The sequence below is a fragment of the Mustelus asterias genome, chromosome 10 (assembly GCF_964213995.1).
Source record: "Mustelus asterias chromosome 10, sMusAst1.hap1.1, whole genome shotgun sequence".
Taxonomy (NCBI): domain Eukaryota; kingdom Metazoa; phylum Chordata; class Chondrichthyes; order Carcharhiniformes; family Triakidae; genus Mustelus; species Mustelus asterias.
The window spans coordinates 89,229,198-89,243,688 of record NC_135810.1 but is presented as its reverse complement, the minus strand read 5'-3'; the positions used below and the strand labels follow the sequence as shown (position 1 = coordinate 89,243,688).

The 14,491-nt window shown below is 37.7% G+C and overlaps 1 protein-coding gene across 1 annotated transcript in view; it reads left to right on the top strand.

The window, feature by feature from the left end:
- The window catches only part of mtmr6 (myotubularin related protein 6), a 48,080-nt gene extending 34,528 nt beyond the window's left edge, over positions 1 to 13,552 (top strand). The window contains exons 10-14 of the mRNA XM_078222146.1: positions 3,424 to 3,473; positions 4,340 to 4,540; positions 6,058 to 6,192; positions 6,280 to 6,406; positions 7,556 to 13,552. Coding sequence (XP_078078272.1) covers positions 3,424 to 3,473; positions 4,340 to 4,540; positions 6,058 to 6,192; positions 6,280 to 6,406; positions 7,556 to 7,819 — 777 coding nt within the window. The 3' untranslated portion in view covers positions 7,820 to 13,552. The remainder of the gene's footprint in view (positions 1 to 3,423; positions 3,474 to 4,339; positions 4,541 to 6,057; positions 6,193 to 6,279; positions 6,407 to 7,555) is intronic.
- Positions 13,553 to 14,491: the final 939 nt, after the last annotated feature.

The window sequence follows — 14,491 nt, the reverse complement described above, 5'->3', positions numbered from 1 at the left end:
GAGATTTTAATCATTTAACAGCTTGGACACAATAGCCTCCTTCTGTGCTTTAATGACTGACTCTAATTTAAACTTTAGAGGTAGGATGTGGATCCTAATGAGGCATAACTGATTTGTTGGTAAGTGTGACATCAGACAGATCATTAAGAAAATGTATAGATGAGTGAAAGTGTTATCAGCATCATCATGGGTACTTCATCACCATGATTCCTATCTTCACAAAGATGAGGGTCTACAAACGCTGTGCCTGATTAAAGGGTCCAGTTTCTCTAAACACAGCTTTATTTTTCACCCTGGACGTTATACAGCAGGGCCCGACATTGCTGCATAGCCCAGTTCCTAACTTTCAGCTGACGAGGAAGTGAAATGTGGGCCATGACCAAGACACACTCGAAGCAAGTTTCCAGAACAAATGTAAAAGTGGAATAATCTAACAACCAGTTCAGCAGCCTGAGTTACTAGAATTGTGGCTAACATTACAACAAAGTATAAACACAAATCAGCCAACAGGATTCATTCTCTAGTCTAAAGTAATTAAACCTGCTCCACTACGGTTTTCCCTAAGGGATTGAACTTGTATTCTTTTTATTATTATAATGTTTCAGAAGTATGCTGATAAAATCTAATTTGTGTGTGGGGACTGAATTAATTAAATTTGACTCTCCCCAATGATGAATCTTTTCATCGAGAGCTGCTGAATCATTGAATTTACTCAGTACAGTAATCTAAGTTCAATCAATAATATATTGCTCAAAAAGGGAGAAGCAGAAAGTAGGAAACCATAGACCCTGTTAATTTAATGCCTGTCATTGGAAAACTGTTGAAATCCATTATTAAGGAAGTAGTAACGGGATTTGGAAAGTCAAAACGCAATCCATCAGAATCAGCATTGTTTTATGAAGTGTTTGACAAATGTACTAGAGTTTTTCAAGCAAAGTGGATAATGGTGATCCTGTAGATATAGTGTATCTGGACTTCTAGAAAGCATTTGATAAGGTGCTGCGCTAAAGGTTAATACCACAAGGTAAGATCCCACAGAGTTAGAGCTTGGATAGAGGATTGACTAATCAACAAAGCAGAGAGTGGGGATAAATGTGTAATTTTCTGGATGGCAAGCTGTAACAAGTGGTGTGCCCCAGGGTTCAATCCTCAGGCCCAGCAATTTACAATCTATATTAATGACTTCAGACTGAAGGGATAGAATAGCCAAATTTGCAGGTTACACTAAAATAGGTGGGAAAGTAAGTTCCAATGAGGAAATAAGAAATTTACAAATGGATATGGATAAGTTAGGTGAGTGGGCCAAAAGCTGGCAGGTGGAATTTAATGTGGATAAATGTGAGGTTATCTATTTTGGTTGGAGGAATAAAAAGGCAACTTATTACCTAAGTGGAGAGAAACGTCAAAAAGTTTGGATGCAGGGGGATCTGGGTGTCCTTGTGCATGAATCGCAGAAAGTTAGTATGCAAGTGCAGCACGTAATAAAGAAGGCAAATGGAATTTTGACATTAATTACGCTATTCAATCAGCATAAAAGTAGGATAGTGTTGTTACAACTGTATGGGGCATTGATGAGACTGCAGCTGGAGTACTGTGCACGGTTTTGGGGCTCTTACTTGAAGGATGTATATGCATTAGAGGCAGTTCAGAGAAGGTTCATTAGATTGATTTCACAGACAAAGGACTTGTCATATGAAGAGAGATTGAGTAGTTTAGGCATAAACTCACTGGGGATTAGAAAAATGAGAGGCAATGTGATGCTAAAAGGGGATTGACAGGATAGATGCAGGGCAATGCAGTTGATATTGTCTACATAGACTTTAGCAAGGCCTTTGAGAAGGTACTGCATAGCTGGTTGTTGCATAAGGTTAAATCTCTCAGGATCCAGGGTGAGGTAGCCAATTGGATACAAAAAATGGCTTGACCGAAGACAGAGGGTGTTGTAGAGGGTTGTTTTTCGAACTGGAGGCCTGTGACCAGTGGTGTGCCTCAGGTATTGATGCTGGGACCACTGTTATTTGTTATTTATATAAATGATTTGGATGAGAATTTAGGAGGCATGGTTACTAAGTTTGCAGATGACAGTGGACAGTGAAGAAGGTTATCTAGGATTGCAATGAGATCTGGATCAATTGGGCCAGTGGGCCAATGAATGGCAGATGGAGTTTAATTTAGCTAAATGTGAGGTGAAGCATTTTGGTAGATCAAATTGGGGCAGGATCTATTCAGTTAATGGTTGGGGAGAGTTACAGAACAAAGAGATCTAGGGGTACATGTTCATAGCTCCTTGAAAGTGGAGTCACAGGTGGACAGGGTGATGAAGAAGGCATTTGGCATGCTTGGTTTCATTGGTCAGAACATTGCATACAGGAGTTGGGGTGTCTTGTTGAAGTTGTACAAGACATTGGTAATGCCACACTGGGAATACTGTGTACAGTTCTGGTCACCTATTATAGAAAGGATATTAAACTAGAAAGAGTGCTGAAAAGATTTACTAGGATGCCACTGGGACTTGATGGTTTGAGTTAAGGAGAGGCTGGATCGACTGGGACTTTTTTCCCTGGAGCGTAGGAGGCTTGAGGGTGATCTTATAGAGGTCTATAAAATAATGAGGAGCATAGATAAGGTAGATAGTCAATATCTTTTCCCAAAGGTAGGGGAATCTAAAACTAGAGGGCATAGGGGAGAGATACAAATGGGTCCAGAGGGGCATTTCTTTCACTTAGAGGGTAGTGAGTGTTCTTTCACTTAGAGGGTAGTAAGTGTCTGGAACGAGCTGCCAGAGGCAGTAGTAGAGGCGAGTACAATTTTTTTTTTTTAAAAACCTTTAGAAAGTAACATGGGTATAGAGGGATATGGGCCAAATGTGGGCAATTGGGACTAACTTAGTGGTTAAACTGCGCAGCATGGACAAGTTGGGCCGAATGACCTGTTTCCATGCTGTAAACCTCGGATGTAGAGTGGATGTTTCTCTTTGTTGGACATTTTAGAATGAGAGGCCATAGTTTTAGGCTAAGGAGTGGCAGATTTAAAACAGAAATGAGGGGGAATTGCTTCACTCAAAGGGTCATGAATCTGTGGAATTCTGTAAACCAGAGTGCAATGGACACCGGACCATTAAACACATTTGAGGAGGAGATAGATACGTTTTTATTAGTGGCGGGATGAAGGGTTATGGGGAGTGGGCAGGAAGGTGGAGATGAGGCCGTGATGGGATCAGCCATGATCAAATTGAATGGCAGAGCTGTCTTGAGGGACTGAATTGCCTACCTCTGCTCCTAGTTCTTATGTTCTTGTGTATAAAGGAACATTCAAATCCTACCCTAATTGAGGAAGTTTTAGGTGTTGCTTTGACAAAGGTGTTGCATGTACTAATGATATGTTTTAATGTTTTCTTGTAACTTGTATCTTTTCTTTTATAAGGTTTTGATAGAAAAAGACTGGATTTCATTTGGGCATAAGTTTGCTGACAGGTAATGTGAACACAACTTGAGTGAGAAAGATATAATTCTTAACTAGATATTTGAAAGAAAAAAAGAGACTTGCATTTATATAATGTTTCCATAACTGCTAAATGTCTCAAAGCACTTTACTGTCAGTGATACTTTTGGAAGTGTTGTAATGTGGCGTCAACTTGCACAGAGCGAACTCTAACAAATAACAATGTTGCAGCCGGTAAGGCTTGTTGTGTTCAAGCCCCGCAGTCGGATTTGAAACCAGAACTGTGTAACTTAGAGGCATAAGCTGAGCCACAGATGTTATAGATAAATTGACATAACAGTTAAGTTACTGCGAAAGCAATACTTTAGATTGATGGTTTAGGCTCAGTAAATTGGAGGCTTGAATTTTACATTCTCCTAATGTTTCATCCTGATGGTGATGGTGTTCCCAGGTGTCTGCTGCTCTTGTCCTTTCAGATGGTACTGGTCATAACTAATTGATTATACTTTAAAAATAGTTTTTGTTATGAAGGCAAATACCAAAAGTAATTTAGCACACAATAAGGTTATATAAAATGAATCACTAGATCATCCTTTTTGGTTGTGCTAATAGTGACAAAGTTGGCTCGGATACCGCGATAATTGAATGCACCACTTTGTACAATGCCTTGAGTCTTTTACATTCATCGGAACTTGCAGACAGTTTGATGTTTTGTATGAATATGACACTCTGACAACCCAGCAATTTATAAAGTAGCATTAACGTGTCAAAGTCAGAAATACATAATGCAATTTGGGAGCACGTGGCCACTTGAGAATGGCTCCGTATATCCAACTAAACTGGGAAGTAAAAGGTTTAATTTAATGCTGTTTTCCCTTCCACCTTATCTGTTGTGTAGATGTGGCCAGCTTGATGGGGACCCGAAAGAAATATCTCCAGTGTTCACACAGTTCATCGAATGTGTTTGGCACCTGACTGAACAGTTTCCGCGTGTTTTTGAGTACAGTGAAGCTTACTTACTTGAGATTCATGAACACGTTCATTCCTGCCAGTTTGGGAACTTCATTGGAAACTGCCAAAAAGAACGGGAAGAAATGAAGTAAGGATTATTACACAGAAGAATGGTAGAATTGGTGAAGTAAAAGGAGCATTCGGGTTCTGGCGAGCATGTGGGATGTGCAGATCATCCAAAATGAAAAGAGAATGATTGCTTCGGATCACAGTGGCTTTGAGATTAGAACGTTGCGGTTCGCAAAACTCATTCATATTTGTATTTTATTAAAAAGTACTATAATGCAATGAGTTCCATCATGGAGCAATACCATCAATGTAGAACTTTGATCATGCATGATTCTGAATAACCACTTGATCAACTGGTTGAAAAATCATGATTGTATATAATATGCATCATTTTATTAGAATTAGGGAATTCTATTTTGAAAACTGAACTGAAATGTAATTTTTGAAATCTTTGGAAATTGGATATGGTAGCATAATGTGTTATTGGATGACTAATTCAAAGGCCCAGATTAATGATCCAAAGAAATGCTCCAAGCTTACCATGGAATTTAAATGTAATTAGATAAGTCTGGAATATAAAGCTAGTATCAATACTGATGACCATGAAAGTATTGAATTGTTGTAAAAACCTATCTGGTACACTGATGTCCTTTATGGATGGAAATCTACCAAATTTACCCAGTGTGACCTACATGTGCCACCAGACCCTTAGCAATGTATTGAACTGTGTCTTCTGAAATAGTCTAGGAAGCCAGTCAGTCTTAATCAAGAAGACAGTTGTTGAAGGACAATTAGAAATGGGTAATGAATGCTGGCCTTGCTTGTAATACTCACACCTCATAAATTAATTTAAAAATATTACAACCAACTTTGGTCATGCTGATCAACCAGAGATGTAAATGGAATATGAGAGGAATAGTAAATTATTGTATGTATTCTGCTTGTTTTGACAACACAGCATGATGGCACAATGGTTAGCACTGCTGCCTCACAGCGCCAGGGACCAGGGTTCAATTCTTGGCTTGGGTCACTGTCTGTGTGGAGTCTGAAAGTCATTCTCCTCCTTCTCCCCACCCCCCCCCCCCCACCCATATCTATGGGTTTCCTCCAGTTGCTCCGGTTTCCTCCCACAGTCCGAAAGACGTGCTGGTTAGGTGCATTGGCCATGCTAAATTCTCCCTCTCGAACAGGTACCAGCCAGAGTGTGGCGTCTAGGGGATTTTCACAGTAATCTCATTGTAATGTTAATGTAAGCCTAATTGTAACGCCAACTTTAAACTGGTTCACTATTATTATTAACATTTCATTTCATATGATAAGCATTGCTTTAGAAAGTTGTGGAAGGGCAATGCTATTGTATTTGGTAGCAGGTAATAGGTTGTGAACTGGCAACAAGTCACTTAATTGTTTATGTGAATGTTACCACATAGTTCTTTCTGACTTATTGTTTTCCATCATTTTGAAATTAATTGTTGGTGGTTGACTTAGAATTTTTAAATTTTGGGGGAAATAATCGATGTTTTGAGTCTGAAACTGAGCTTTTTAAACACTAGCATTCTTGCAAAAGTAATATTTCCAACAATTTATTTTTGACAGAATTCAACAGAAAACCCATTCCTTGTGGCCATTCCTTTTGGAAAATCAGCACAAGTATTTGAACCCCCTCTATGACCCTAATCTTCCCTGCGCACAAGAAATGCTTCAGCCAAACACTGTTTCCTTCAATTTCAAGTAAGTTTAAGTTATTCTTCAAATTCTGTACCATACTTTGCAGCTGATCATGTTTCTCTAATTTTTAATTCTTAATTGCGACTTCAGGTTTTGGCGCTGTATGTATCATCAATTTGACGTAACAATACAACCCAGGCAGTCACAACTCAGCAGAGTCTTGTCCTTCAGTGAGCAGAATAAACAACTGGAAGTGGAAGCCAAATGTCTGGAGGAGGTGAGTTGAACATTAACTATGTAAGATAGATATGAAGTTCCACCATATAGTCCTACTTGATGCTTTTCATAGTACAATAAGACTTATTTGACTCTAACTTAGAATAAACTTCCAGTTTGTTTGTCAGCCGTTGCTTGCATGGTCACCCTTAAGTCAGAAGATTGTGGGTTCAAATCCCGTTCCAGGACTTGAGCACAATGATGTAAGCTGACTCAGTACTGTGGTACTGCATGAGCACTGGATTCTTGGAAGGCTCAGATGAGATATTAAACCAAGTCCAACCTGTACCCTAAGTGGGTGTGAAAGATACCGTGGCACATGAGAAGAGCAGGGAGTTATTCCTATTGTTTTGACTAATACTTTTCCTTCAATCAACATCACAAAAGAAGATTATCTGGCCATTATCACATTGCTTTTCCAAGAACTTACTGTGTGCAAATTGGCTGCCATATTTCCTACATTATATCAGTAACTACACATCAACAAGTATTTTTGTCCATTGGTTATAAATGGTGCTATATAAAATCAAATATTTTTCATTCAAAACAATAACACAAATAGCTCATGGCATTCATGTAAAAACAGTGTTGTGCCACAAAATCCTGGGATATTGGCTGTACTTTTTTTGCATATGGTCTGTTCCAATCTCGCAATAGCCTTGGGGGAACAGAGGGCAATCACCTGAAGCTGTCATCTTTGGTTGTCTGCACATAAGTAAAGTACTCACTTATTCAACGTATAAAATAATGTACTTTCTTTAAATTAGTTCATTGAAAAGTAAAAAAACTAAAGCTTGTATCACTAATGAAGCTACACGCTGGGGTTGCCAACTCTGGAAACCCTGGAGGTTTCATCGTATGACCCTCCTGTCAAATAGCTTTTATTTCCCATCTCCAATATTTTGGAATAAATAAATGAAAGTGGTTGCTTAAAATGAAAGCTTTTTTTAAATGGCCCTGTGATTTTATTCCCAGATTGCTTGCAGCAGTCTCTAAGAAATCTTCAATTCCTAAAGACGCCAAAGCAATCCTGCTAGATGTTAAATTATGCCTTTGAAAATGTGACCTTTAACCTAATTGTTTCGACTAAGCCGAAGACTTGCTAATTAATTTGAGTTTTAATGTGGTTAACTTTGTCTTTCTGTTGCAGCAAATAATAAAATTGGGTCAAAAACCACATGCAGTCCACAATAAGGAATCTTTTCAGCCTGTTAGCCGATTGTCAGAGATGCTCAAGGCATCTGAAAATGTATGTAAAGAGAGACAGCAAACAACTGTGGAAAACAACTCTATGAGAACGCTCGAAGATGGTAACATTTCTGGAGATGGATGCAAAGAACTAAAAGCTGCTTTCTCCAAAGCTGAGCCTACGTTGGTTAATTTGGAGCTTGGAATGGCAAAGATGACCTGCTGAGTCAGAATGGAACAGAGTTCTTTCAACACCAGGAAAAGTGTTTGTGGGTATCGCAAGGAGCCACTAATCAATCAAGTGTTCAGTAATATAGAAAAAGATACATGGCTTACAATTAGCCAATTAGATTGGTGGTTAATGGCATAGCTTTGCACTTCATTTGACTTTTCTCTCATTACTAAAGTAAATTTCTTAATTCAAGTAGTCATCAGATTTGTAACAGCAGAATGTAGTATTTCAGAAATTTCAATCTAAAGATATGTGCTATCCTTGATCCAAATCTGCAAGATTTGCACTAAATTTGTTGATGATCCATCTTGTAAATGATGCATAATAATCAAAACTTGTGGAGTTGAGAAAACAGTTGGACAGGGATCCTTTGACTAAGCCGATGAAACATGTAAAAAAAAACAGGTGCTGGCAGAGGTTGCACTTGATGGTGTTGATGCTTTGAAATTAAGAAATATTTATGAAACGGTGACATCGCTGTAACTCCCTTATTGGGAAAATTCATACTTATGGCTGGCTTGCAGAATTATGTCACCATATTTTATGCTATTAACACTGAGTTCAGCAGAAATCCTGCTGTGGAGTAGCTACCTCGTACTTAAACTTTATTGTTCAGTTATCGAAGTATGGATGCTGCTACTGGATAACCTTCCTGTTAATTCCAGTTAATAGACATGACAAACTGACACTTACTTTGTTTCCAATTGGAATAACCCACTGATCACTTAATAGAAGCAGACTGAATTTCTCTCTCTGCTACCCCCTGCTGGTCTATAAAATGTTTATTGACTTGCCCTGCAAAGGAGGTTTTAAAAAGGGAAGTTGTCTACTATCACTAGGCTTCATGATTTGCTGAATATTTGGTGCAATGCTACATATGTGCATGTATTTGAAATGAATCACCCAGAGGAAACTGGGTAGCGTAAGCTCGCTGATGTGATTTAAGCAAGATTGTTTAAAGCACGTCACTTGCAGTCGAGCCTTGGGGGAGCAAAGATGTTAGTTGCAAGGGTGTTGGTCACAAGTGTAAGAGCAGTTGCTCTTGAATACTGGTGTGTTCATTTCTAGTCCTGAAATTGAGCTGGTTAAAGTTATTTGTTAAAGATGGAAATTTAGTATAAGTGTATTTAGAAAAAAAAAAGATTTTTTAAAACTGTATTTTGTTCCTCAAGTTGCACCCTTAGCAAATGTGGAGCTGATCTGATCCTGTTTCTGGGGCAAGAAATGAAGTGACAGAACTTGAGAGCAATTGTACTATGATTCTTATCACTTTTTAAAAATTTTTAAATGTTTTCTTTCACCCTTTTTTTCCCCCCTCACCTGCATCTTCATGGAGAACGGAGGCAACACACTCCTAATACTCCTCCCTGACTGGTAAAAGTTTAGAGTTGTTCTCTCACTACAAAAAACTGGGTGGAAGAAAAGTCTTTCCATTGGGCATCTCTGTGGGATGAGTGAAATGTCTAATTCTACCAAGTATGGCCTGAATTTATCACTACTCAGTGAGTAAAGTGGACATATAGGTATATTGCACCACCTTGTCACTGTAATCTCCGGAAGTAGTATACCCAAATTGGCCTGCTCTTGGGTTTGTTGAAATCTGCGATACATTTTCCAATAGTACGCCACATGATCTTGTTGTCGTGTTGTATTCTAAAGTTCAGTGCTTTTTTTTTTACAGCGATAGCAAAGCATGTAGAAAAGGGACAAAACGGTAATTCAACAATGTGAAATATACAGACTATTTCTAGAAATTATTCTTATATTGAAAGCTCTTCGTATTTTTCCGGTTTGTGCCTTTTTCTTGCACTGTTGATATTGAGTTTGACATGTGGAAGCTGAGACACACTTTTCAAATAATTCTTGTGAGAAATTACAGATTTAGAATGATCAAAAAAGCTATTTAAATTGATATATTCTGTGTGATCACTGTGCAGATACAAAACTTATTGACCACTAGCCTTGTATTTGGCTATTTAAAAACCTTTGCTTTTATTATCCTGATAAAAGCTCCTGAAGTAAGTCTGCCAAAATTTCAGAATAGTGCAAATAGCTGTGCAATGTAAAGCAAGGTTTCAGAGGCTTTGTTCCAAGTCGATATGGCAGCACATCTGGTAGTTTTACATGACACAAGTTGGAGATGGGTGTAAGAAGTTCTGTTGTTGTACATGCTTTTTCTTAATGAGGTATTTGCTGTTTATTGTAGTAAAAGGTTTTATTCGCTTAAAAAAAATAATGTTTTAGAATATTGGCAGTTCACGGTAGAGGAGACGTGTATTAAGAGTACTAATGGGGACGTATTAGAGCAGAGTTGACAAAGACACAATGCAGACATGGATCTCACCTACTGGGAACACATCATGAGATTACTGACATCATATAATTTTCCAACCATTAATTTTAAATCATGGGGGTTGTGCCTTTAATTTTCCAATATACTCTGGCAGCAGACCAGGCTTCATGCCAGAAACAAATATTTGGAGGTTTGTTTTGAGCAAATATTTGGAGACTGTCTTCTGAAGCATAAAAGTACACTCTTGACTATCTCTAACAAAATGCCAGTGAAGTGCCATTAATGGGTAGCATCCTATAGATTTACTATTAAGTACCCTAAATCTTGCAAGGCTTGGGATTTTAAAGCCATGATTATTTAAGCTGCACTGAACACTTAGAATTGATAAACATTTGAGATAATTGTCCGCACAGCAATTATTTTAGCATTCCATTCTTTCGATGTATTTTTGTTTCATTACAGAATACAAGTAGACATTTGGAAAAAGTATATTGTGGGCTCAAAAATGAATATACATACATTTTAAAATTATAGTGCTCTTTATATTTTCAATATCTACGGCCACCTTAGACAAGTCACCTATGCTTTAAAAGCGAATGGGAGGGTGTGTGTGTTTTATTATATAATATGTAACTGGTACCACTGTAGGTATAGGAGTGTGAAAAGATAGAAATGAAAGAAGACATTCAATTCATCTAAATCACTTCCTCCCACTTTCCATCTAAATAGGTGATTTCCATGTTCTTTCACCTGTTGCACCAAATGGTTCATAGATGGAGATTAGTAAGTGGATTTTTGATTGGTGGAGTAATGAGGACTATGCTTTAAAAGTAGCAACAGACAAGTATGAATTTTGCTTTGTGAATAGGGAAGTAGCTTGTGATGGTTCAACATTTTCTTTGAAAATATTAATTTACAGACTAATCAACTATCCATGTAACATTCAACCATATTGTGTACAATTTCTAAATACATCTTCTGCTGTACCAAATTGAGGTGCAAGTGGTGGCACAGGAAGAACATTTTAAAAATGTGGTTTTTCACTAGATTAATTCCTTTGACTATGGTTTAAACATTCTGCATAATCCTCATAAAATATTGAAATATGGTAAGCATTCTAGCTTGCTATTGTGGTAGATGAGGTGGGTTCACATCATTCGGCACTATAACTTGCATACAAGATGTTTTTGTATTTAAAAGCAAAACTGTATATCTGTATATTGCTCATCAAGTGGTATGCTTCCTCCTTTTGTTTGGTGAAAACTTCAGTGTCTAAAGTTGGCTCCTTCCTATCTTTAATACCATTAATAAAGGGAAGAAACTAGGTGCACATAGCTATGCATTGATAACAACTCTCTCCAATCATCCTCGAGCCATTGCACTTATTAGTGACATTATTCAAAAATTGCTTGCATACTCACAAGTGCACGATAACACACTTTTTTTGCTACCCTTTGTAATTTTGTGCAAGACAAATGTGGGTTATTATCTATTTGTTTTGTACTTGTGAGCTTCATTTGAATGAATTTGTATTTAAACTTGTAAATTATGTATAACCTGTTGATGGTATAAACTTGCTATACTTTTTTAAAGTTCAAGCCTAAGTGGGAACTACTGAAATAGGCCTTATAGGCTCCACTGCAGAATTTATTTGGTGAGATAATGGTGTGGGAGACTTTATTTATCATAGTAAACTTTGGGTCAGTAAATTAGCAAAGTATATGTTGCTTTTGAATTTTGTTTTTAACATCACCCACATTGATACGCAGTGTTGCCAGTCCATTTCAAAATAAACTCAACCAATTATTATAGAATTGTGTATAAATTGTTTACTGTATACAGAAACATACTGAATTATGGTTGGTTGTATTTTTCCCCCATGAGCACTGTGGTTATACATACTGTCAGCAGAATTTTATATATTTAGATGCAAGAGTTATTGAAAATAATTTTTTAACTTTTTGAAATATAGTTGCTTGAAATAATTAACATGATTTTTGTACGCAGTTTTAAATGTTAAATCAGGTACACAATATGCATTTGCACGCACATGAACTTTTCCATTAGTATGATCTTTCACTTTAACATTCCTATTTTTCTAGCTGCCAAGTGTGATCTCTTCAGATTGGAATAGATTCATACCTTAGGTTGCTTCAAACATTTTATTCCATAATGATCTTTAAGGTTCTTCAGCGAAAACAGGTGTTTTATGCTGAGAAGATTTGAATCTTAACTCCTAAGCGTGAAAGGACTGTAGTTTTGATGTGGTGTGCTATATGATCCTTCCAAACAAAGAGAGATTGATGCAAGGGCCCATTTAGTACTGTCTAGTGGAGGCTGAGAGTCCCATAGTCAGTTACACTGACTTCACTTTGGATTTTGGAATGAAAACAAAATGGTTGTTGCGGGATTGAAAATTTTGGGAGTTTAGAATTTGCAGCTACTGGCGCAGGTCTGTTAATGGCTGCAGTAAATTGGTAATAAATAACCCACAATAGTGATCCAGTGATTAATTCGTAAGTTACAAGTGCATTAAAGAAAAGTACTTATTTATTTGAAATATCTCTAATGTTTCATGCCTTAGATATATAATGAAAATTCCAAGAGCTTTGGAGGGACCATGCAATGGAAAGCACTCCAGAAATTATAAGTAACAAATATCACTGGAAAAATGATTAAGTGATATCATCTCAGACTCTGCTCCAGGTTTGCTGCCTAATTTTCATGTACAATAATACTTTTTTGTGTAAATAAAATATAGGTGAATTTGCGAAGCAGAGTATTGTACTCCTGCTAAGCAACATAATGGAGGTATTCAGGGAAAATGTTATGTAGATCTATAAATTAGGAATAAGATCAGTTTTTAATTCCGTGATACTAAAAGATATTCCTACCTCTTTTTAGAAGGTTATTTCTGTGTTTTGCCCAGTAACTAGCATAGCCCCAATTTGAATTTCTGGAGCTTTGCTTATTGCCCTTCTGCAAGGTTACACATGCTGCAAAACACTGAGAATTACTTAAAAGATATTGGTGGGTGGCTAGGGAAGGAAGAAGTCATGTGATTCTGCTGTTATTCAGAAACGCTTACAAGAATGGTTGGAGCCTTTTGCAATTTCTTTTTAAATCCGTGCACTAAGAAGTTCAATATTCAGCTTTGATGTTTCACTATCAACTGCCTTAGGATTAATCCTAATCTCTCATCCTGCTGAGAGTTCAGCATGTAATCATGGGTAGGGCAGAATCTGTTGTAATTAGTGTACTGAACTGTTTAATGTGAGGTGGTAATGTAGCTAAATGCCTAGGAAGATGGTTACATTTTACAAATGATGTGGACACAATGTTGCCTTATTGTAAATCTAAAAATAGAATAAAAAATAAACTTTGTTCTTTGTGTAAATGTTTATTCTGTAAATAAAGATTTTTCTTTGGAGGTTTGACCATGTATCCTAATCCATGTTCTCTTTAAAATGTGGCTGTATGAGTGCCTTGTTTAGTCACCAAGTGATTCCTTTAAATATTTTTGCACAACCACACACACATTATTTATCATGGAACAAGGCTTGCATGACCATACCTGCACAGCATAGTGGCGTTACGATCCCAGTTGAAATAACTGGATGGGAAGATCCCAGAATGGAACGGTGGCTCGAAAGACCTTAACTTTTTTTCTTTAAAAACATGGAGGAACAAAATTACAGGGCCACTAACTAATTTTTAAAACAAGAAGAAAAATTACTAAATGTGAAAAATTTTAGGGTATAATTCTCCTTTACTCCCCCTTCGCTTCACAAGTTCCATCTATTTTAAGATTAATACGGGTTACAAAGTATATCTTAGCTGAGCACCCCACATCATGTAAGGACTCCATCTCTCTCTCAACTCCTTCACCTCCGTCGCATTTGTTCTGAAGATGCCACTTTGCAAAGTGGTGCTTCTAATATGTGCTCCTTTTTCCTCAACCGTGGATTCCCATCTACACTTGTTGACAGGGCCCTCAGCAGCAAGCAATCCATCTCCCGTGCAGCGACCCTCACCCCTTCCCTCCCTCCCAGAACAAGGATAGAGTCCCCCCTTGTTCTCACATTTCGCCCCGCGAGCCTCCACATGCAAAGCATAATCCTCCACCATTTTCGCCAACTCCAGCGTGATGCCACCACCAAACACATCTTCCCTTCACTCACTCTGTCAGCATTCCATAGAGACTGTTCCCTCCAGGATAACCTAATCCACTCCTCCACAATACCCAACACCTCTCCCGTCACTCATGGCACCTTCCCATGCAATCGCAGAAGGTGTAACACATGTCCCTTTACCTCTTCTATGCTCATCATCCAAGGTCCAAAACATTAATTCCAGGTTAAGCAGCGTTTCAC